We start from the raw sequence: 23,306 nt of genomic DNA, 5'->3' as shown, positions 1-23,306 counted from the left end.
AATTTAAAAATTGTAGCCTTTCCTATACCCTTCTGTAAGCTTCAGAGGTTGTGTAGTTTTTTCCAGTCTGACCACAGTGATCTGTGCTGCCACCTCTGTCTGTGTCAGAGACTGTCTGGAGCAGAAGAGTTTATATACTATATTTATCGGCGTATAACACGCACTTTTTAGACTAAAATTTTAGCCTAAAGTCTGTGTGCGTGTTATACGCCGATACACCCCCAGGAAAGGCAGGGGGAGAGAGGCCGACGCTGCCCGCTTCTCTCCCCCTGCCTTTCCTGGGGTCTAGAGCGCTGCTGTCGGCCCTTCTCACCCCCTGGCTATCGGCGCCACTGCCCGTTCTGTCCCCCTGACTATCGGTGCCGGCGCCGATAGCCAGGGGGAGAGAAGCGGCGCCGACAGCCAGGGGGAGAGAAGGGGCAGCGGCACCCATTGCCGGCGCCGCTGCCCCGTTGCCTCCCCCCATCCCCGGTGGCATAATTACCTGAGTCGGGATCGCGCTGCTGCAGGCCTCCGGCTTGCGTCCCCGGCGTCGTTGCTATGCGCTGAACGGCGCGGCGCATGATGTCAGTGCGCCGCGCCGTGCATAGCAACGACGCAGGGGACGCACGCCGGAGGCCTGCAGCAGCGCGGACCCGACTCAGGTAATTATGCCACCGGGGATGGGTGGCGGCAACGGGGCAGCGGCGCCGGCAATGGGTGCCGCTGCCCCTTCTCTCCCCCTGGTTGTCGGCGCCGCTTCTCTCCCCCTAACCTCCTAATCCACGCACATTATAGGACCAAAATAGAAGATGTGTGGCTTGTGTGCAGGATTGTAAGCCGGACAGACACATTCACACAGAGATGCAGAGGGGAGCTTGTGGAGTGGGGTTTACCTGTGAGATTGAGGTTGAAGGACCTATTATGTGTCAAAAATAGTGTTTTCGGCATTAAGGTGAAATAAAAAAAAGGGCAAAAATAAAGGTTGCGTGGCTTGTGGGAAGAACGTGGCTTTCTGTGGGGGGTGTGGCTTGCAAGTTGGACTGACATACTCACCCAGAAATGCAGAGCAGAGCTTGTGAATGGATTTCAATGGGATTCTGCTTCACTGTTGCATGGCAGAATTTCCGTGCCACACGGAAATTTTGATTCCGGCCTCCAACAAAAGAATATTCATGTCTATTCTTTCAGCAGAATCTGCACGGAAAGTCACGGTGCATTTTCGAGCAGTCATAGAGCCTGCATGTTATGCCGGCGCTCTGCGGTCGGTGGAATGTCCGCACGGAAAGTTTCCGAGCGGACATTCCACCGTGTGAACATAGCCTAAGACTTGCATGGGACTTCAGACCAAAAACCTTGACTGTACATATATATATATATATATATATATATATATATATATATATATCATTATAAAACTGAAAAACACAAAAAACTAATAAAATATGTTTAACCCCAGTATTAAACAGTATATGTAATCAAAGGACTGTATGTCATAGTTCCCTATGGGGACTAAAATATTGTGAAATAAACATATGTGGTATAACCACGTGTGTAAATGTCCGAACTATTAAAAAATTTAAGGTTGATTAAACCGCATGGTCAATGGCGTATACTTCCAAAATTCCAAAGTCCAGAATTACGTATTTTTTGTCACTTCACATATCATTAATTAAAAAAAAAAAAGTTCAATCAAAAACAATAATGGTAACGATAAACATTACAGATCACAGTGCAGAAAATGAGCCCTCATATACCCCGCATATGGAAAAATAAAAACATAGTAGGGGTCAGAAGAGGAAAATTTTAAGCATATTCATTTTCGTACAAAAAAAAAGGTGGAAAAATAAAACCTATATAAATTTGAAATCATTATAATAGTATGCGCTTACAGAAAAAAAGATAAGGTACACTACGTTGGAATAGAAGTCCCCAAAATTTACAAAATGGCAATTTTTTTTTTGTTTTATTTTTTTTTTAATTTTGCCCCACAAATAATTTTTTGGTTTCGCCATAGATTTTCTGGGGAAATGAATAATGTCATTATAAAATACAAATAGTGGCACAAAATACAATAAAAATGCAATAAGTGCAAAAATGAAAGATTCCTGCTTCTTCAAGGGGTTTAAAAAAAACGCCACAAAACAGTTGTATGGAAACATAGTCTTGTGGTCCATTCACATGGGTGGATCTAGTAGTGAGTTTGCATTGAGGTTTCCCACTGCAAGTTTGAGTCGTGGCAGGTTTTCCAAAGCAGATGTACTGCAGCATAATTTCCGCGGCAGAAAGTCAGTGTATTCTTGTGTGGATATCCTGCTCAAACTTGCAGAAGAAAACTTGCTGCAAACTTGCTAATAAATCTGCTCATGTGAACAGTCCCTTAGGATTTTATACTGCAGAGTTCAATGTAAACTAAGAGACTAAACACAGCTTTAAATCTGCAGCTTCAAATTCTGCGCATCAAACATGTGCAGGATACTGTATGTGTGAATACACCCTAAGTGTTTCCCACTGCAACTTTAAATAGGGGGGGGGGGGGGGCTCTACATGGCAGATTTTCTACAGCAAAATTCCCACTGCTGAATATCCGTTGCAGACCCCATTGACTTTAATTTAATATCTAATTCATATTAGATTGTATTGGATAATATGTTATGTCATATCATTAAAGAGGTGCTCCGGGGAAGTTCAGAAAAATAAAAATGCCCTAAAGCCGTGGTGGCCCCTGTAGTTATCCATGTGGTTTTGGCCGCTCTTGTGGCCCCTATTATCTCCTGAATATTATTTTTCCTTGCTTGCAGCCCAGAATACAACTCCCAGAAGTCAGTGCAGCTTTGTGTAATGGATTCTTTTCTATTTAGCTTTGACTTTGGCTTTGGCTGCCAGCCAACTGCTTTCACTATATGTGTGCATGCTGTGTTTTTGTAAACAGTTAGCAGCACACACTACATGTCTTTTCTTTCAAACTATCCTTCCCCCCAGCAATAAATCATGCTATACTCTGAATGGCAGCAGTCATTGATAAGATCTACAGTAGGAAAAAGTGCAGCCTTATGTGCTGAGTTGTGACTGAGAATCTTCACTGCGCTTCTCTGCCACAAGATCCTCACACAGGGAGGGGAGGGGAGATGCGCCTCTGAAGCCAGAAATCATGTGGTGTTTGTCTTGCAGGAGGGTGGGGGCTAGTCTCAGTGAGGGGTTTGCACAAAGGCAATAAGTATCTGATAATTACATCTTTCTCTCACTCCCTGCATGCAAGTGACAGCTGAAAGACGGAAATTGCTGTCACGATGCCGGCTGGCAGGAGGTGGATCCTCTGTGCCAGAGAGGGATTGGCGTGGACCGTGCTAGTGGACCGGTTCTAAGTTACTACTGGTGTTCACCAGAGCCCGCCGCAAAGCGGGATGGTCTTGCTGCGGCGGTAGTAACCAGGTCGTATCCACTAGCAACGGCTCAACCTCTCTGACTGCTGAAGATAGGCGCGGTACAAGGGAGTAGACAAAAGCAAGGTCGGACGTAGCAGAAGGTCGGGGCAGGCAGCAAGGATCGTAGTCAGGGGCAACGGCAGGAGGTCTGGAACACAGGCTAGGAACACACAAGGGAACGCTTTCACTAGGCACAAGGGCAACAAGATCCGGCGAGGGAGTGCAGGGGAAGTGAGGTATACATAGGGAGTGCACAGGTGAAGACACTAATTGGAACCACTGCGCCAATCAGTGGCGCAGTGGCCCTTTAAATCGCAGAGACCCGGCGCGCGCGCGCCCTAGGGAGCGGGGCCGCGCGCGCCGGGACAGGACCGAGGGAGAGCGAGTCAGGTACGGAAGCCGGGGTGCGCATCGCGAGCGGGCGCCACCCGCATCGCGAATCGCATCCCGGCTGGAGGCGGTATCGCAGCGCACTTGGTCAGTGGATCTGACCGGGGCGCTGCCGTAGCGAGGATGTTGCGAGCGCTCCGGGGAGGAGCGGGGACCCGGAGCGCTCGGCGTAACAGTACCCCCCCCTTGGGTCTCCCCCTCTTCTTAGAGCCTGAGAACATGAGGACCAGACTTTTATCTAGGATATTGTCCTCAGGTTCCCAGGATCTCTCTTCAGGACCACAGCCCTCCCAGTCCACTAAAAAAAAAGTTTTTCCTCTGACCTTTTTGGAGGCCAGTATCTCCTTTACGGAGAAGATGTCTGAAGAACCGGAGACAGGAGTAGGAGAAATAAGTTTGGGAGAGAAACGGTTGATGATGAGTGGTTTAAGAAGAGAGACATGAAAGGCATTAGGAATACGAAGAGAAGGAGGAAGAAGAAGTTTGTAAGAGACAGGATTAATTTGGCACAAGATTTTGAAAGGACCAAGATAGCGTGGTCCCAATTTGTAGCTGGGAACACGGAAGCGGACATATTTAGCGGAGAGCCATACCTTGTCTCCGGGAGAAAAAATGGGGGGAGCTCTTCTTTTCTTATCAGCAAACTTCTTCATGCGTGATGAAGCCTGTAAGAGAGAATTTTGGGTCTCTTTCCATATGGTGGAAAGATCACGAGTTATTTCATCCACAGCGGGCAAACCAGAGGGCAAGGGAGTAGGGAGGGGGGGAAGAGGGTGACGGCCGTACACCACGAAAAATGGGGATTTGGAAGAAGATTCAGAGACTCTGAAGTTGTACGAGAATTCGGCCCATGGAAGAAGATCTGCCCAGTCATCCTGGCGGGAGGAAACAAAATGCCGTAAATAATCACCCAGGACCTGGTTAATTCTTTCTACTTGCCCATTGGATTGAGGATGATAAGCAGAAGAAAAGTTTAATTTAATCTTGAGTTGTTTACAGAGAGCCCTCCAGAATTTTGACACGAATTGGACGCCTCTATCCGAGACGATCTGCGTGGGCAACCCGTGAAGACGAAAAATGTGTACAAAAAATTGTTTTGCCAACTGAGGCGCTGAAGGAAGACCAGGAAGAGGAATAAAATGTGCCATCTTGGAAAATCGATCAACGACCACCCAAACAACAGTGTTGCCACGGGATGGGGGTAAGTCTGTAATAAAGTCCATACCAATCAGAGACCAAGGCTGTTCGGGGACAGGCAGAGGCTGAAGAAGACCAGCAGGCTTCTGGCGAGGAGTCTTATCCCGGGCACAGACAGTGCAGGCCCGCACAAAATCAACAACATCCGTTTCCAGAGTCGGCCACCAATAGAAACGAGAGATGAGTTGCAAGGATTTCTTGATGCCCGCATGGCCTGCGAGATGGGAGGAGTGACCCCATTTGAGGATTCCGAGGCGTTGGCGTGGAGAAACGAAGGTCTTCCCTGGAGGAGTTTGCCTGATGGAGGCTGGAGAAGTGGAGATCAGGCAGTCAGGAGGAATGATGTGTTGCGGAGAGAGCTCTACTTCCGAGGCATCCGAGGAACGAGAGAGAGCATCGGCCCTAATGTTCTTATCGGCAGGGCGAAAGTGAATTTCAAAATTAAACCGGGCAAAGAACAGAGACCACCTGGCCTGGCGAGGGTTCAGCCGTTGGGCAGACTGGAGATAGGAGAGATTCTTGTGATCGGTGTAAATAATAACTGGAAATTTTGATCCCTCCAGCAGATGCCTCCATTCCTCAAGTGCTAATTTAATGGCCAGTAGCTCTCGATCCCCGATGGAGTAGTTCCTCTCCGCCGGAGAGAAGGTCCTAGAAAAAAAAACACAAGTAACAGCATGCCCAGAAGAATTTTTTTGTAGAAGAACCGCTCCAGCTCCTACTGAGGAGGCATCAACCTCCAATAGGAAGGGTTTAGATGGGTCAGGTCTGGAGAGCACGGGAGCAGAAGAAAAGGCAGACTTGAGCCGTTTAAAGGCGTCTTCCGCTTGAGGAGGCCATGACTTAGGATTGGTATTCTTCTTGGTTAAAGCCACGATAGGAGCCACAATGGTGGAAAAATGTGGAATAAATTGTCTGTAATAATTGGCGAACCCCAAAAAACGTTGGATAGCACGGAGTCCGGAGGGGCGTGGCCAATCTAAGACGGCAGAGAGTTTGTCTGGGTCCATTTGTAGTCCCTGGCCAGAGACCAAGTATCCTAGGAAAGGAAGAGATTGACATTCAAACAGACATTTCTCCATTTTGGCATAAAGTTGATTGTCTCGAAGTCTCTAAAGAACCATGCGGACATGCTGGCGGTGTTCTTCTAGGTTGGCAGAAAAAATCAGAATATCGTCCAGATACACAACAACACAGGAATATAAGAGATCACGAAAAATGTCATTAACAAAGTCTTGGAAGACGGCAGGGGCGTTGCACAGGCCAAAGGGCATGACCAGATACTCAAAGTGTCCATCTCTAGTGTTAAATGCCATTTTCCATTCGTCCCCCTCCCTGATGCGGATGAGATTATAAGCACCTCTTAAGTCCAGTTTAGTAAAGATGTGGGCACCTTGGAGGCGATCAAAGAGTTCAGAGATAAGAGGTAGAGGGTAGCGGTTCTTTACCGTGATTTTATTAAGTCCGCGGTAGTCAATGCAAGGACGTAGGGAGCCATCTTTTTTGGACACAAAGAAAAATCCAGCTCCGGCAGGAGAGGAGGATTTGCGGATAAACCCCCTTTTTTAAATTTTCCTGGATGTACTCAGACATAGCAAGAGTCTCTGGGGCGGACAGAGGATAAATTCTGCCCCGGGGTGGAGTAGTGCCCGGGAGGAGGTCAATAGGACAGTCATAAGGCCTGTGAGGAGGTAGAGTCTCAGCTTGTTTCTTGCAAAATACGTCAGCATAGTCCATATAGGCCTTAGGGAGACCAGTTACAGGGGGAACCACAGGGTCACGGCAGGGAGTACTGGGAACCGGTTTAAGGCAGTCCTTGAAACAAGAGGTACCCCAGCTCTTGATCTCCCCTGTGGACCAATCCAGGGTTGGGGAATGGCGTTGAAGCCATGGTAGTCCAAGGAGAATTTCAGAAGTGCAATTGGGGAGGACCAAAAACTCAATTTTTTCATGATGAGGTCCGATGCACATTAGGAGGGGCTCCGTGCGGTAACGTATGGTACAGTCCAATCTTTCATTGTTAACACAATTGATGTAGAGGGGTCTGGCGAGACTGGTTACCGGGATGTTGAACCTGTTGATGAGAGAGGCCAAAATAAAGTTTCCTGCAGATCCGGAATCCAAGAAGGCCAGAGTAGAGAAGGAGAAGGTAGATGCAGATATCCGCACAGGCACAGTAAGACGTGGAGAAGCAGAGTTGACATCAAGGACTGTCTCACCTTTGTGCGGAGTCAGCGTGCGTCTTTCCAGGCGGGGAGGACGGATAGGACAATCCTTCAGGAAGTGTTCGGTACCGGCACAGTACAGGCAGAGATTCTCCATGCGGCGTCGTGTCCTCTCTTGAGGTGTCAGGCGAGACCGGTCAACTTGCATAGCCTCCACGGCGGGAGGCACAGGAACGGATTGCAGAGGACCAGAGGAGAGAGGAACCGGGGAGAAAAAACGCCTCGTGCGAACAAGGTCCATATCCTGGCGGAGCTCCTGAAGCCTTTCGGAAAAACGCATGTCAATGCGAGTGGCAAGATGAATGAGTTCATGTAGATTAGCAGGAATTTCTCGTGCGGCCAGAACATCTTTAATGTTGCTGGATAGGCCTTTTTTAAAGGTCGCGCAGAGGGCCTCATTATTCCAGGATAGTTCAGAAGCAAGAGTACGGAATTGTATGGCGTACTCGCCAACGGAAGAATTACCCTGGACCAGGTTCAGCAGGGCAGTCTCAGCAGAAGAGGCTCGGGCAGGTTCCTCAAAGACACTACGAATTTCCGAGAAGAAGGAGTGTACAGAGGCAGTGACGGGGTCATTGCGGTCCCAGAGCGGTGTGGCCCATGACAGAGCTTTTCCAGACAGAAGGCTGACTACGAAAGCCACCTTAGACCTTTCAGTAGGAAACTGGTCCGACATCATCTCCAAGTGCAGGGAACATTGTGAAAGAAAGCCACGGCAAAACTTAGAGTCCCCATCAAATTTATCCGGCAAGGATAGTCGTAGGCCTGAAGCGGCCACTCGCTGCGGAGGAGGTGCAGGAGCTGGCGGAGGAGATGATTGCTGAAGCTGTGGTAGTAGCTGCTGTAGCATCACGGTCAGTTGAGACAGCTGGTGGCCTTGTTGCGCTATCTGTTGTGACTGCTGGGCGACCACCGTGGTGAGGTCGGCGACAACTGGCAGAGGTACTTCAGCGGGATCCATGGCCGGATCTACTGTCACGATGCCGGCTGGCAGGAGGTGGATCCTCTGTGCCAGAGAGGGATTGGCGTGGACCGTGCTAGTGGACCGGTTCTAAGTTACTACTGGTGTTCACCAGAGCCCGGGATGGTCTTGCTGCGGCGGTAGTAACCAGGTCGTATCCACTAGCAACGGCTCAACCTCTCTGACTGCTGAAGATAGGCGCGGTACAAGGGAGTAGACAAAAGCAAGGTCGGACGTAGCAGAAGGTCGGGGCAGGCAGCAAGGATCGTAGTCAGGGGCAACGGCAGGAGGTCTGGAACACAGGCTAGGAACACACAAGGGAACGCTTTCACTAGGCACAAGGGCAACAAGATCCGGCGAGGGAGTGCAGGGGAAGTGAGGTATACATAGGGAGTGCACAGGTGAAGACACTAATTGGAACCACTGCGCCAATCAGTGGCGCAGTGGCCCTTTAAATCGCAGAGACCCGGCGCGCGCGCGCCCTAGGGAGCGGGGCCGCGCACGCTGGGACAGGACCGAGGGAGAGCGAGTCAGGTACGGAAGCCGGGGTGCGCATCGCGAGCGGGCGCCACCCACATCGCGAATCGCATCCGGGCTGGAGGCGGTATCGCAGCGCACCCGGTCAGTGGATCTGACCGGGGCGCTGCCGTAGCGAGGATGTTGCGAGCGCTCTGGGGAGGAGCGGGGACCCGGAGCGCTCGGCGTAACAATTGCTCTTTATAGCTAATGAATGATATTTAGACAAATAAATAAGTTGGTGAGAGGGAAAGGATGGGCTATAGGTTTAGTTCCCTGGAGTACCCCTTTAAGAACTGTGACATTACTATTAATCATTAGTATATGTATCACTACTGTCAAATTAATAATATGTATTTGATATACTTCAGCTGTGTACTCTAACTTTAAGGCTAGTTTTACACATAATATTTTGGTCAGTATTTGTTGCTAAATCCAGGAGTAGACACAAGAAAACTATAATGGAAAGTTTTGCACCCATTCTGGTTTTGCCTAAAATACTGACCAAAATAGTATATGTAAACCCATGCTTGAAGTGGTAATAGTTCTGCCCAAATAAAATAATTTCCAAGTCAATATATAAGTTTTTTTCTTGATTATGTGTTTCTTGATTAGATTATGTGTTAGCATAAAAATAAAGAAATTATAATTAACTATATTAATCTTTCATCAAGTTTGCATAATATTGACTATACAGTAGTATGTTTCTTTGTTTTTAGTTGCTATTATGAATGCACTGGACATCAAAAAGGTCTATTCTCTTTTATATTGCTCTATAGACTAGAAAATAATTCTTAAGATGTCATAAACTAAAACGAAGCAACTGATGTGTAAGATAATTGTACCAGCAGAAGTGACCCGTGCATGCCACAGGCTAAAGGGCGTGAGAGAGAAAAAAGTTTAAATTGATGGCAGAACATAGTTCAGTTAATTCAAAGCAAGAGGGTACTGTAATGATGTGCCATGCCATATGTACTTTTATTAGATTAAAAACAAAACATTCACCTCTTACTATTTGTAGAATACATTTTTTTAGACTCTTTAGCCTACAATATTTCTTGACCTGAACAGATTTATGGATCATAGAGCATTCCCTGTGTGTTACATTTTCCTGTTCTCTTAGCTTTCCTGTGAAGTTACTTTTAAATGCCGATAAGTGTATAAGTATTGCTTACGCTTTCTTTGCTTAAGACCATGGCTAAATGTTCTCCAACAAGTTTCAACATAACTAAACAGCATAACAAATTACTTGAATTGATCAACCATGGACATGTTTTGCAGTTTAACCATTGTTAAAGTGTACCTTCAGTTATAAAGTCGCAGGGTTGCAGTCCTGAGACCATTAGATATAGCCAGGTTGTAGCGCATAGCAGCGTACTTCACTCCCAGCTCGGCGCTTGATTTGACTGATTGCAGTAGAAGGGCTTACAATGGAGCCTGTCTCATGCAGTCAGTCGGATTGAGTGCCAAGCCGGGTAATAAAGTACACAGCTGCATACTTTACCCAGCCTATATCTAACAATAAGAGGGGGTGTCACAACATGTCTGTGTGACATGTCAAAAGTTTATTTAAATTACTATAATGCTTTAACTTTGCCATGTTGTTGCTTAGCAATCTCCTTATCCATTCTGAGCACCAGCAGCATAGGTACATGGCTCATGCTATGTCTCTATGGCATCGTATGCAGCAAAGAGCACAATTACAATAAAAGTAAATATTCACAGGTACCTGTAAGGGCATATAAAAAGTATATTATAACAGGTTTGTAAGAGGCAGTCTATGTAGGTTAGGTTAGATTACAGCGCTGAACAGGTTAACTGCTAGGATTAGACTTTTCAGATCAAAGTTGCATTACAGCTGTCCTTCCACCAGTGATCACACTGACATAGTGGCAGGGTTCATATAATCAACCTGATGTAATAGGACTTCAAGGTGATTTTAATGACAGATACAATAGTAGAGAATGAAAACGGAGCACTCACCTCTCCCAAGCTGCAGCCTGACTTGCGTGGACCTGGTGACACAAGTGGCAAAAGGTGAGTGCTCCGTTTTTCATTCTCTTCTATTGTATGTTTTACAAGAACTGTTTCTTTAAACGTGAGTACCACCTAGCTATTAATAGCATCTGCAGATGACGCTCAAAGCTTAAACTCATGCTATTATTTTGGGCTTTTGATGGTGGCAGTGCCAATGCTCTCTCTTTCCAGATAAAGTTTTTAATGACACCCTGTTACATCAGGTAACAGGAAGGGAGTAACAAATTAAATAAAAGTTCAACTGATATAAATAAATTCAGAGCGTACATAGCAGGAAAAGTTATACAGGAAGAAAGCTAAATAACTGGATTGAAAACTGGCTTAACCCCTTAATGACGCAGGACGTAAATGTACGTCCTGGTGAGGTGGTACTTAACTCACCAGGACGTACATTTACGTCCTATACATATCCGCGAGCATCAGAGCCGATGCCCTGATCATGCGCGGCAGGTCCCGGCTGCTGATAGCAGTGATCAATACAGATCACGGCATCTGCAGCATTGTGGACACTAAAATGGATGATCGGATCACCCGCAGCGCTGCCGCGGCGATCTGATCATCCAGGATGGCAGACGGAGGTCCCCTCACCTGCCTCCGCTGCCTTCCATGGGTCTTCTGCTCTGGTCTGCGATCGAGCAGACCAGAGCAGAAGATGACCGATAACACTGATCAGTGCTATGCTCTATGCATAGCACTGAACAGTATTAGCAATCGAATGATTGCAATAAATAGTCCCCTATGGTGACTATTAAAGTGTAAAAATAAATGTCGAAAAAGTTAAGTAAAAAAAATTTGAAAAACCCCCTCCCCCAATAAAAACGTAAATTGGCCCATTTTCCCTATTTCACCCCCAAAAACTGTAAAAAAAAATTAATGAATATACATATTCGGTATCGCCGCATGCGTGTATATCCAAACTATTAAAATATAAAGTTAAGGATACCGTACGGTGAACGGCGTGAACGTAAAAAAAAAAGTCAAAAATTGTTGCTTTTTTATAACATTTTACTCCCAAAAAAATTGATAAAAAATGTATTAAAAGTATTATCTAAGCAAATATGGTATCAATAAAAAGTACAGATCAAGGCGCAAAAAATGAGCCCTCATACTGCCGCTTATATGGAAAAATGAAAAAGTTATAGGTCTTAAAAATAGGATTTTAAATGTACTAATTTGGTTAAAAAGTTTGCAATTTTTTTAAAGCGCAACTGTAATATAAAAGTATGTTATCATGGAATCATTTTAATCGTATTGACCCAAAGAATAAAGAACACATGTAATTTTTACCGTAAATTGTACGGCGTGAAAACGAAACCTTCCAAAATGTTCAAAATTGTGGTTTTCTTTTTAATTTCCCCACACAAATAGTATTTTTTTGGTTGCGCTATACATTTTATGGTAAAGCGAGTGATGGCACTACAATGGACAACTGGTTGCGCAAAAAACAAGCCCTCATACTAGTTTGTGGATGAAAATATAAAAGAGTTATGATTTTTTGAAGGCGAGGAGGAAAAAATGAAAACGTCCTTTGGGCTTAGTGGGCTGAGTACTTTCCAGAGAGTGGTGGTCAATGATTCATACTCTGATTGGTCCCCGGTTGTTAGTGGTGTACCCCAAGGTTCAGTACTGGGCCGACTTTTGTTTAACTTATTTATTAATGATATAGAGGATGGGATCAACAGCTCTATTTTTGCAGATTAGTGGGGATACAATTAACTTATTTAGGTATATGAATCACCCATACAAAAAATATGAGGAAAAACTGTTTCCTATAAAATACCCTCAAAAGACCAGAGTGGCAATCCCTCCGCCTAAAAAAAAAAAGGTTTAGTTACATGGGGTAAGTGTTTTTTTTTACCATAAGATTTGTGAATTTTTAGAACAGTCTACAGTCACAGCAAAAAAACTTCAAAACAGTCTTATATACATTCTTTGAACAAAATAACATTATTGCATATGCATGTGTCTTTTTTCGACTGTACTATGTAATTATTATTATTTTTTTTTGAACATGTGCTGCACTCTTCCCCACCCCCTCAACCCAAACCTATATAGGTGGTAATTAGCCACACTAGGGCCATTTCACTCCTAGCAGCCTCCCAGTCTGACTGGGAGAGCAAGGTAAGTGAGCCATTACACCTTGTTCACACTGGTATGGTGCGGGGCGCCGTCCGTTGCTGCCGTGGCACTGTGTCTGCGGGCGGGTGCGGCCTATAGACTGGTTTGAGAGGCATTGGGGCCGCTCTGCCAGTGGGTCGCTCCCCCCCGTGGGCACCTGTCTCGCGGCGGTGGTGGTCGCCGCCCGGTGCTACGCCATTTTATGCTAGGGACCCACTCTGAATAGGTGGCCTTGACGTGGCGAGTGGGCTTGTACTTTTTGATCAAAAATTTATACTAACAACCTGTTAGTTTTTTATATTGTGCTGAGAAGCAATCAGATCATTATACAAGATTGTAGATGTGCGCTATGTCTGTATTCTACTCAAATTAATTTCTATGTAATTATTTACAGAGGTACTACACCCCTAGACATCTTATCCCCTATCCAAAGAATAGGGAATAAGATGTCTGATCGTGGGGGTCCCGCCACTGGGGACCCCCGCAATATAGCATGCGGCACCCACCTGCCCCATCCCATAGACTTGCATTGAGGGGACGGGGCATGACGTCACATGGGGCGGAGTCGTGACGTCACGAACTTCCGTTCCCGTGGTCGGGACCCAGACCCTCCAGCGCTTCCGGACAAGAAACAGGTGGGTGCCACATGCTATATTGTGGGGGTCCCCAGTGGCAGGACCCCCGCGATCAGACATCTTATCCCCTATGCTTTGGATAGGGGATAAGATGTCTTAGGAGTGGAGTACCCCTTTAACTGAAATTAGGCTGGGTTCACACAGTGCATTTTTTATGTTGTTATATTTTGAATTTCAGGGGGAAAAAATTCACTGAAAACTGCATCTGTACATGCATGCATCTGTGCACAGGATGGGGGTCAGTCTGACTGAGCTAAGATCTCTGGCTGTCCACCTGGGAAAGGAGAGGAAATTATACATATAGGTGGAGATTTAGCAAAACATGTGCAGAGGAAAAGTTGACCAATTGCCCATAGCAACCAATCAGATTTCTTCTTTCATTTTTGAAAAGACCTCTGAAAAATGAAAGAAGCGATCTGATTGGTTTCTACGGGCAACTGGTCAACTTTTCCTCTACACAGGTTTTGATAAATTTCACTCATAGTGTTCGATAATTTTTGCTTATTTTTTCTTTTATAACTGTTTTGCATGTCTGTGTGTCATTTTACTTTGTCTTTGTCACCTAGGGCAGGGAAAACTGCAGCTAAATCTTATTCCCAGTTACTTTCCCTGTCTATTTGTACATCCGCCCAAAACGATGGATCCCAACTGGGCAGCAATCCCTGTTTTCTGTAAGTGCAGGGGACAAACAGGGAAAGCATAGTTAAACAGGTCAAATCAAAATCATGAGAGTTAGCAGCACAGAAATTAAAGGCGCAGGTATAATCAAGTCACAATGCCAAGAGTCAAAGTTACACAGGAAGGATCAAGTAAGGAGTAAAGCAGAATCTAGGGCAAAAAGACTGAACACAGCCAACTTGAGAAACAAACTAAAGGTGGGTTCACACTACGATTTCACTCTACCTCTGCCAGATCCGGTTGGGGGGAGCGAGAACCGGGCGCTCCCATATCCCAGCCCGACCTGGCCTGTATCTAATTCATTTCAATGACCTTACCGGAGTTAAACGGTGACTCCGGTTGGCAGATCCGGCAGCCGTAGAGTAAAATCATGGTGTGAACCCATGACTGGGTATTAATGTGCACCTGAAAATGGTGTGGACACTGAGACCAGACGTAATTGGTTCTATGTCCAAGCCCCCTGATCCAGGCATCATCATAGCAACGCATGATGCTTCAGCCAAACACAGGAAAATTAACCCTAAGAACCAGATCCTACTAATAACAGTCTCCATTTTGTAAGCACTGTATTTTTTATATTAAAGCCTGGTCCTTGTATGCTCTAAAAGAACCACCAACTTTGGTGAAGTGTTTCAGACTTAGATTGCTGGAGAGCAAGTATTACAGCTGTCAAATTAATATGTGAGTACTCTAATTGGCATTTTACTATTGAGTTAAATAGAACTCAGTAGTAAAAAATAAAAAAAGGCCTATTTGTGGCCTTTACATTTGTGGCCTATACATGTTAGAATTTAGACACATTGGGGGATATTTATCAAAGTTGTCTATGTCCCGCATCAATATAGACCAAACTACAGAGGGTTAGTCTGGTCTATTGTGCACCTAATTTATCAAATGGCGCACAGCTCTTGATAAATTCTGTGCACAGACTGCATGATCTATGCTTTAGTCTATATTTAAACCTGCTCCAACATGGTCTGACATTTCGGCGTACTTTCAGCCTATGCGACTTGTCGCTGAAAAGTCGCTTTTGATAAATTCAGCACCAATGCATTTTTCAATGCATTTCAGTCTAAAATAGACTTGCATGCATCATGTTCTAAAAATCCTCTAGAGCAAAAGTCGCAGAAAAGTCGCACATATTTAGACTGCGACTTTCTGTGCGACAAATTTAGACAAGAAAAACCAGTCTAAATCCTTTGATAAATCTCCCCCATTATATTACACATACAGGAGCAGAAAACAGCAGTCGAATCAAATATAAAGAAAATACTGTGTATACTAAAAAAAATTACGGTAGATCTCCATCAAATACAATGGATAAAAAAATAATATAGGAAGTAGGCATGCAATATTGTTTACCTGTCTGCAGCATAACCCAATGTCAGAGCCCCTATCAAAAATCCCAAGTTCAGTGATGCTTGTGTCATGTCAAGTTTCCATGCATCTGTGCATACCAGGTTGTACTATTGGAAAACAAAGCACATGACTATTAATTCTTCTGTCTGAATGAATGCAAAAACAATTGTGAAGTATATAATGCCATTTTATTGAATAAGAAAACAACTATCAAGTAAATGTGGTACTATACAGACACTAATACAGTGATTTATTAATACTTTATTACTTAGCAGAGACCTGTTGAAACATTTTAGGATATTTATATAAGTGGGAATGGGTTTAAGTAGTTTGAAAAACAAAATGTATGAGTTTAAAAGAAATAAATATTTATTGAGCTTTTACCATAATTTAATCTCATATAAATGAAATGTTAATCTAGATGTAATGTAGCATTGGGCATAGGAAAGCTACAACCCCCCTCCTGCAAGAAAGACATTGTTGCAGCTATTCCAACTAAAAAGTAATAGAAAGGTATGGATCACAAAAAAAAAAATCTCCTTAAAAATTGGCTGTGATGTTATATTTTTACATTTACCGACTACATCTCCTGACTCCTGTTGTACAGTATGTATTCATGTTGTTTTATGCGGCCATTTCACATCCGTTTGGGTGTTATTTTTTTTTTTACTGTGCCTTTAGCAAGAGTCCTGCAGTCCTTGAGTGTAAATCTTGGGTGAGTTCCCACACTTTTTTCACCAGGACTTGACCTCTGATTAAGACCAAATGCATGTTGTATTCTAAGACTACGCCAACAATCCAAGCCTGTCTCTCTGCATGGTGGACAGTGATTTGGCTAAAAGGTTAGATAGCAAGCCACACTGTAAACACCCTAATAATCTGTTACTGGTTTGCAAGGTCGCACAATAAAAATACTAGAATAAAATTAACAGTATGAGTACTGAAACAGAAAGCACATCCAGATTCACTGGTACTCTAAAGAAACCCAATCATAAAAATGCCCAGTGCTACATAAAGGGGAATGAAGAAATAATTGGCTGACTACATCAATAGTGTCTCCAGAACAATATCTTATTTATTGCTGTAATTATATACACAGTTAAGCCCTTCAAGGGCAAGTAAAGGAAGCAGTAAAAGGGACAAATTACTAATAGACAAGTTCAAAGGAGAAAAAACTGTTACACACAAGATACTGAGTTACACAGAAACTCTACTGCCTATGCCAAAGACTGGCATCTGGCTGGGATATAAGCTGGGCTGTGTTCCCGGTATGTCCTATGAAGCAGGTGAATGTTTGGACACATCAGAAGACGACGTAGTTTGTGAATTAAGCTAAGATTATGCTTGCTAAAACACCTGTTGTACCATATACACCAGCAGTCTCTTAAATATTTTTTTATCAGTTTAACAGATACTGACAATGTTTACACATGGTTTTTGGTTTCATCTTTTTTGCAGCTGTCTTTTGCTTAAAAGATGGCTGTTTTTTTAAACATAAAATCACATCTGTTAAAAGATAAAATGTATGCATTATCAGCCATTTTCCCACTGAATTCCATTGAACCCTGAATAACTGTATAAAGAAGGCTATTTTTTCTTAGTACAATAGACTGAAAAAAGAACGACGAGTGAACACATCCAATCACTTAAACGTCAGATCTTAGGACACATTTTTAAACATTTCACGATCAAAGGTTATTAATTGGGTAGGCATTACATTATGTACCAGTAATTCAATATCTTCTAAATAGAAAACCACAATTGAGGAGAACAAATGTAGCATGCACCTTTCCAGCTGGATTTTTGCAGGCTTAAATCCGGGATCCCCAGGACCACCTATCCACGGTAGCACTGCCGGTGCCCGCTCCAACAGATAAGTCCTTCAAATAATCAGGGGTGAGAAAATAGCAGGCGGCACTCCAGGCTATTGTGCAAATAAAACTGCTTCTTTATTGCTTAGTAGCAGGTCACAGCATTGAGAAACACACCAACAGTTCCACATTAACCAGAACGCTTTCTCAAGGCCTTCTAAATAGCACTGCATACCTTAACATATTTTGACTACTGTTTTTTAGGACACATGATGTTGAAAATTAAAAAAATTAATAAATATATATATATATATATATATATATATATATATATATATATATAAAAAGAACAAAACTGAAAATTGGTCTAAAATGTGAAAAGAATATAAATATTGTCTGCTTTGGCTAAAACAGATATTTTTAACCAAATTGACTATTGTACATACATATATTAAAATATGCTGACCTATTTCTTATTTCTTTCTTTCTTATGAATTAAGATATTATAGAGCAGGGGTACTCAAGCACTTTTAGTAGTGGTCCGCTTATCCAGGTCTGCTATCTAGTGAAGGTCCGAGCTAAACGCTAAGATCTGGTTCACATCTAGTGGCCGCAGTGCCATGCAAGAAATAGGCACTGCCTGTTGTAGAACACTATTAAGTCATATTCGTTTCCCAACTGTCTCACACTGTGCTCCTGCTATAATACTGCCACACACTGTGCCCCTGGTCTAATACTGCCACACACTGTGCCCATGAATATAATACTGCTACACACTGTGAACCTAAATATTATATCACCACTATGCCCTGAACAGAATCATACTTCTCTGTCCCTTAAAACATTGAACGAGGTGTCTTTGCCCCATCAATGAATTCTGTAAAACACTGTGCCCCTGATATAATACTGCCACATACTGTGCTCCTGAGTATAATACCGCCACACACTGTGCCCCTAAATATTATATCACCACTGTGCCCTGAACAGAATTATACTTCTCTGTCCCTTAAAACATTGAACGAGGTGTCTTTGCCCCATCAATGAATCGTGCAGACTATGCCTGCCTCCCATATGAACTGTGTCACTGTCTCCCCCCCATATAAAGTGTGCCACTATGCCTGCCACCACCCCCAATATTAACTGTGCAACTATGCCTGCCCCCTGCAAATGAACTGTGCCACTGTCTCCCCCCCATAGCATGCTACTATGCCTGCCACTACACCCCCATATGAACTGTGCCACTATGCATGCCACCACACCCCCATATGAACTGCACCACTATGCCTGCCCCCATATAAATTGTGCCACTAAGCCTGCCCCACCATCCATATGAACTATGCCACTATGAGCTGTCCCCCATATGAACTGTGCATTTGAAACAGTGACTCTCCAGCTGTTGCAGACAGGGCTGGAGCAAGGATTTTTGCCACCTTAGGTGAAAGCTAATTTTGCTGCCCTTGACCCCGCCTATTTGCTCTGCCCTTTGACACGCCACACCTTACAACTGGGATGACACACTGTAACAACACTCCTCCTCATGTAATTACCTTACTACTGGGGTGACAAGCTGTAACAAACAAACATAATTGCGCACTTACACATGCTGTAAGAATCCGCACACAAGCCCCCATCGAGTGTCATCACTGTCCTCTATAGCCCGAGCGGTGGTAGAGGTTGTGATGCCATGAGGCAGAGGACATCAGTGATAATACCTGTCTGCCTCTGAGGAGCATGTTGCCGCTGAAAGCAGTATTCCTCGGAGGCAGACAGACATAATTGCTCTGGAGCAGAAGGGGGTTGGGGCAGATGTATGGAGGCGCGCGCAATGTCAGGATGCTGCCTGTCTGCCTCAGAGGTGGCTCCTCCAATAGGCTGAAGAATGTAGATTATTATGGTACCAGGAAGACGACAGAGGTACTGGCTGGGCAGGTGCTTTAGATGAATGGGTGCTTCTAATGCTGGCTACTAACTTTCTTGCAGTGGACAGAGCGGCGCCCCCATCAAGACAGCACTCTAGGCGGCTGCCTATTTTGCCTATAGGCAGGACTGGCCCTGGTTGCAGAACTACAACTCCCATCATGCACAGACAGAAGAGCATGATGGGAGCTGTAGTTGTGTAACAACTGTAGAGATAAAGGTTGGGAAACATCTGCAAAATACATACTCCCCTGTGTCAGGGCTGCTTCTCTGTCCCAGGTCTCGGTGCTGCTCCACTGCTCTGGCTTCTTCTAGTTCCAGAGCAGATGATGCAGGCAGCGCATAATAGGGGAAGCTGCATAATAGGGGAAGCTGTGGCCAGGCAGGGAGCAAAGTGTTCCCTCGCTGAGGTGGCGCTAGGCTATTAATTTGTATTGGTGCCTTAAAGACACCGATACATATGAATGCCAGGACAGCAGATGCCTGCTCTGCATAGTTCCCTGAATCTGCCTGAGGTTCAGATGTCTGGACCGTGGTCCGCCAGTTGAGTAATGGTGTTATAGAGAATAATAGTTAGCGTGTACAATTCTGACAACTTCTGTGCACACCAAGCATTATGTAGTGGCAATGTAATGGTCCTAGCCTATTTATAAATGAAGATAATCATATATTTGCAATGTGATATGTTATATGACGACAATGCTGTCAAGTGATTTCCCCTCACGATTCTCTTTAGCTAACCAGCAGCAGCAACACTAACATCTCAGTGCTTAGTTAAATTTTTTCCTTGCTGTGTTCCTGCTGCTGCTGTTTCTGTGGCACAAGGCAACAAAGATCCGGCAGGGATGTGGGGGAGGAGCAGGAACTTATAGAGGAGACACAGGTGTTGCACATAATTATGGGTGTACTGGCCCTTTAAATCTTAAAGCTCTGGCGTGCGCACCCTAGGAGATGGGGACACATGCACCAGAGCTGAGAGGCAGAAGAGGAGGCAGCAGGGGACTGAGGTGAGTGACGGGCTGGGATTCGCATGCATCCCACGATGCGAACCCCAGCCCCGCTGGCAGCAGGGGAGAGCAGGGAAATACACTCACGGCCGGCACTGGCAGCCGGAGCGCAAACCGTAACAGTACCCCCCATTTGGTCTAACCCTCCTTTTGCGGTTCAGAAATTTCCTGAGAAGATCACGGTCCAGGATATTCTCCTCCGGCTCCCAAGATCTTTTCTCAGGACCATAACCATCCCAGTCAACCAAGGAGAATTGTTTACCTCTCACGGTCCTGGTGGCAAGAACCTCTTTGACCTTAAATGGGCACTGTCAGATACAAAAACTTTTGATATGTTGTAAAGCATGCAAAACCAATAGGTTTTGCAATTGCTTTCATTAGAACATTTTCAGTATTTCATACTGAAAATGCCAGCCAAACAACTGTCCCCCCCCCCCCGCCTGCTGGGACACATACTAGTCCTGCTGTGTCCATGCATCATCACCTACTTCATGGAAAGACTTCCTTGATTGACAGCTGTGAGCGCAGGGCTTACAGCTGGAGGAAAAATCCTCCCACTGTCAGCTTGTGTCCCGCTACTGTCAGTGAGGACAAGCTGGGAGTTGTAGTTTTGCTAATGCTGGGGGAGATGTGAGCAGAGAGCATACTCAGGGAGGGGGCAGAGACCTGCACAGTGAGGCCACGCCCCCTCCCTTTGAGAGGAATTCAGACTAGTGAGTTAAATTAAAAGTGTAATAAAAAAATCAATAAAGGTGCTAGACACATATAAATGTATGTACACGGTCAGGATTAGGTTCTGAGTGACATAGTTGCATAGTTACATAGTTAGTACGGTTGAAAAAAAACATACCAGGGAATTGAAGGGTAGGGGTGTGGCGCGATATTGGGGAAGGGATGGGATTTTATATTTCTTCATAAGCATTAATGTTATTTTGTTCCAGGAATGTATCTAACCCTGTTTTAAAGCTGTTAATTTTTCCTGCTGTGACCAGTTCCTAAGGTAGACTGTTCCATAAGTTCACAGTTCTGATGGTAAAGAAGGCGTGTCGCCCCTTGAGACTAAACCTTTTCTTCTCCAGACGGAGGGAGTGCCCCCTCGTCCTTTGGGGGGTTTAACCTGGAACAGTTTTTCTCCATATTTTTTGTATGGGCCATTAATATACTTATATACATTTATCATATCCCCCTTAAACGTCTCTTCTCAAGACTAAACAATTGTAACTCCTTTAATCGCTCCTCATAGCTAAGATGTTCCATGCCCCATATTAGTTTAGTCGCGCGTCTCTGCACCCTTTCCAGCTCCACAGTGTCCCTTTTATGGACTGGTGCCCAAAACTGAACCGCATATTCAAGGTGAGGCCGTACCAATGCTTTATAAAGGGGGAGTATTATGTCCCTGTCCCTCGAGTCCATGCCTCTTTTTATACATGACAATATCCTGCCGGCCTTGGAAGCAGCAGCCTGACATTGCATGCTATTCTGAAGTCTGTGATCTACAAGTACACCCAGATCCTTCTCTACCAGTGACTCTGCCAGTTTAATCCCCCCTAAGACATACGATGCATGTTATTAGTACCCAGATGCATAACTTTACATTTATCCACATTGAACCTCATTTGCCAAGTGGATGCCCAGACACTTAGTCTATCCAAGTCATCTTGTAACCTATACACATCCTCAATAGACTGTACTGTGCTACAAAGCTTGGTGTCATCTGCAAAGATAGAAACAGAGCTGTTAATGCCATCCTCTATATCATTGATAAATAAATTAAACAACTGCGGGCTGAGTACTGAACCTTGGGGTACACCCCTAATAACTGGGGACCAATCAGAGTACGAATCATTGATCACCACTCTCTGGGTACGATCCATGAGCCAGTGTTCAATCCAGTTACAAACTAAAGTTTCCAAACCCAAAGACATTAACTTACCTGTCAGATGTCTATGAGGGACAGTATCGAACGCTTTAGCAAAATCCAGAAACACTATATCCACAGCCATTCCTCTGTCAAGGCTTCTACTCACCTCTTCATAAAAGCAAATTAGATTGGTTTGACAACTTCTATCCTTAGTAAACCCATGCTGGCTATCACTTATAATACAATTATCCCCTATGTATTCCTGTATGTAATCCCTTATAAGTCCTTCAAACAATTTACCCACAATGCACGTTAAACTTACCGGTCTATAGTTTCCTGGGGAAGACCTAGAGCCCTTTTTGAAGATTGGCACCACATTCGCCTTGCGCCAGTCCCTTGGCACAATACCAGACACCAGTGAATCTCTAAATATCATGAACAGGGGTACAGATATTACTGAACTTAGTTCTCTAAGAACTCTTGGGTGCAATCCATCTGGCCCCGGAGATTTGCTTACATTTACTTTACTTAACTTACCTTGTACCATTTCTAAATTAAGCCAGTTCAGTACATTACATGATGTGTTACCAGCACTGACCTGTCCAATGTCAGCTCCTTCTTCCTTAGTATATACAGAAATAAAGAACCCATTCAGTAGCTTTTGCTTTCTTTGGCCACCTGTCTCTCATTTTGAATTTTTGCTGTTTTTATTACATTTTTACAGATTTTATTAAGCTTCTTGTACTGTTTAACCCCTTAAGGACTCAGGGTTTTTCCGTTTTTGCACTTTCGTTTTTTCCTCCTTACCTTTAAAAAATCATAACCCTTTCAATTTTCCACCTAAAAATCCATATTATGGCTTATTTTTTGCGTCGCCAATTCTACTTTGCAGTGACATTAGTCATTTTACCCAAAAATGCACGGCGAAACGGAAAAAAAAATCATTGTGAGACAAAATCGAAAAAAAAACGCCATTTTGTAACTTTTGGGGGCTTCCGTTTCTACGCAGTGCATATTTCGGTAAAAATTACACCTTATCATTATTCTGTAGGTCCATACGGTTAAAATGATACCCTACTTATATAGGTTTGATTTTGTCGCACTTCTGGAAAAAATCATAACTATATGCAGGAAAATTTATACGTTTAAAAATGTCATCTTCTGACCCCTATAACTTTTTTATTTTTCCA

General features: G+C 44.2%; 1 protein-coding gene across 7 annotated transcripts in view; it reads right to left on the bottom strand.

Moving 5' to 3' along the window:
* The window catches only part of SLC22A3 (solute carrier family 22 member 3), a 291,993-nt gene that overhangs the window by 210,747 nt on the left and 57,940 nt on the right, over positions 1-23,306 (bottom strand). For all 7 annotated transcript variants that reach the window (XR_008891398.1, XR_008891399.1, XR_008891400.1 and 4 more), the window contains one exon: positions 15,524-15,627. Coding sequence is in view for 3 of the 7 variants with exons in the window: in XM_056566777.1 (XP_056422752.1) it covers positions 15,524-15,627 (104 nt within the window). In the remaining 4 variants the exon portion in view is untranslated. The remainder of the gene's footprint in view (positions 1-15,523; positions 15,628-23,306) is intronic.

Source organism: Hyla sarda, chromosome 3 (genome assembly GCF_029499605.1).
Source record: "Hyla sarda isolate aHylSar1 chromosome 3, aHylSar1.hap1, whole genome shotgun sequence".
Classification (NCBI taxonomy): domain Eukaryota; kingdom Metazoa; phylum Chordata; class Amphibia; order Anura; family Hylidae; genus Hyla; species Hyla sarda.
Note: the sequence above shows the minus strand (reverse complement) of the source record. Positions and strands in the feature narration are given on the sequence as shown.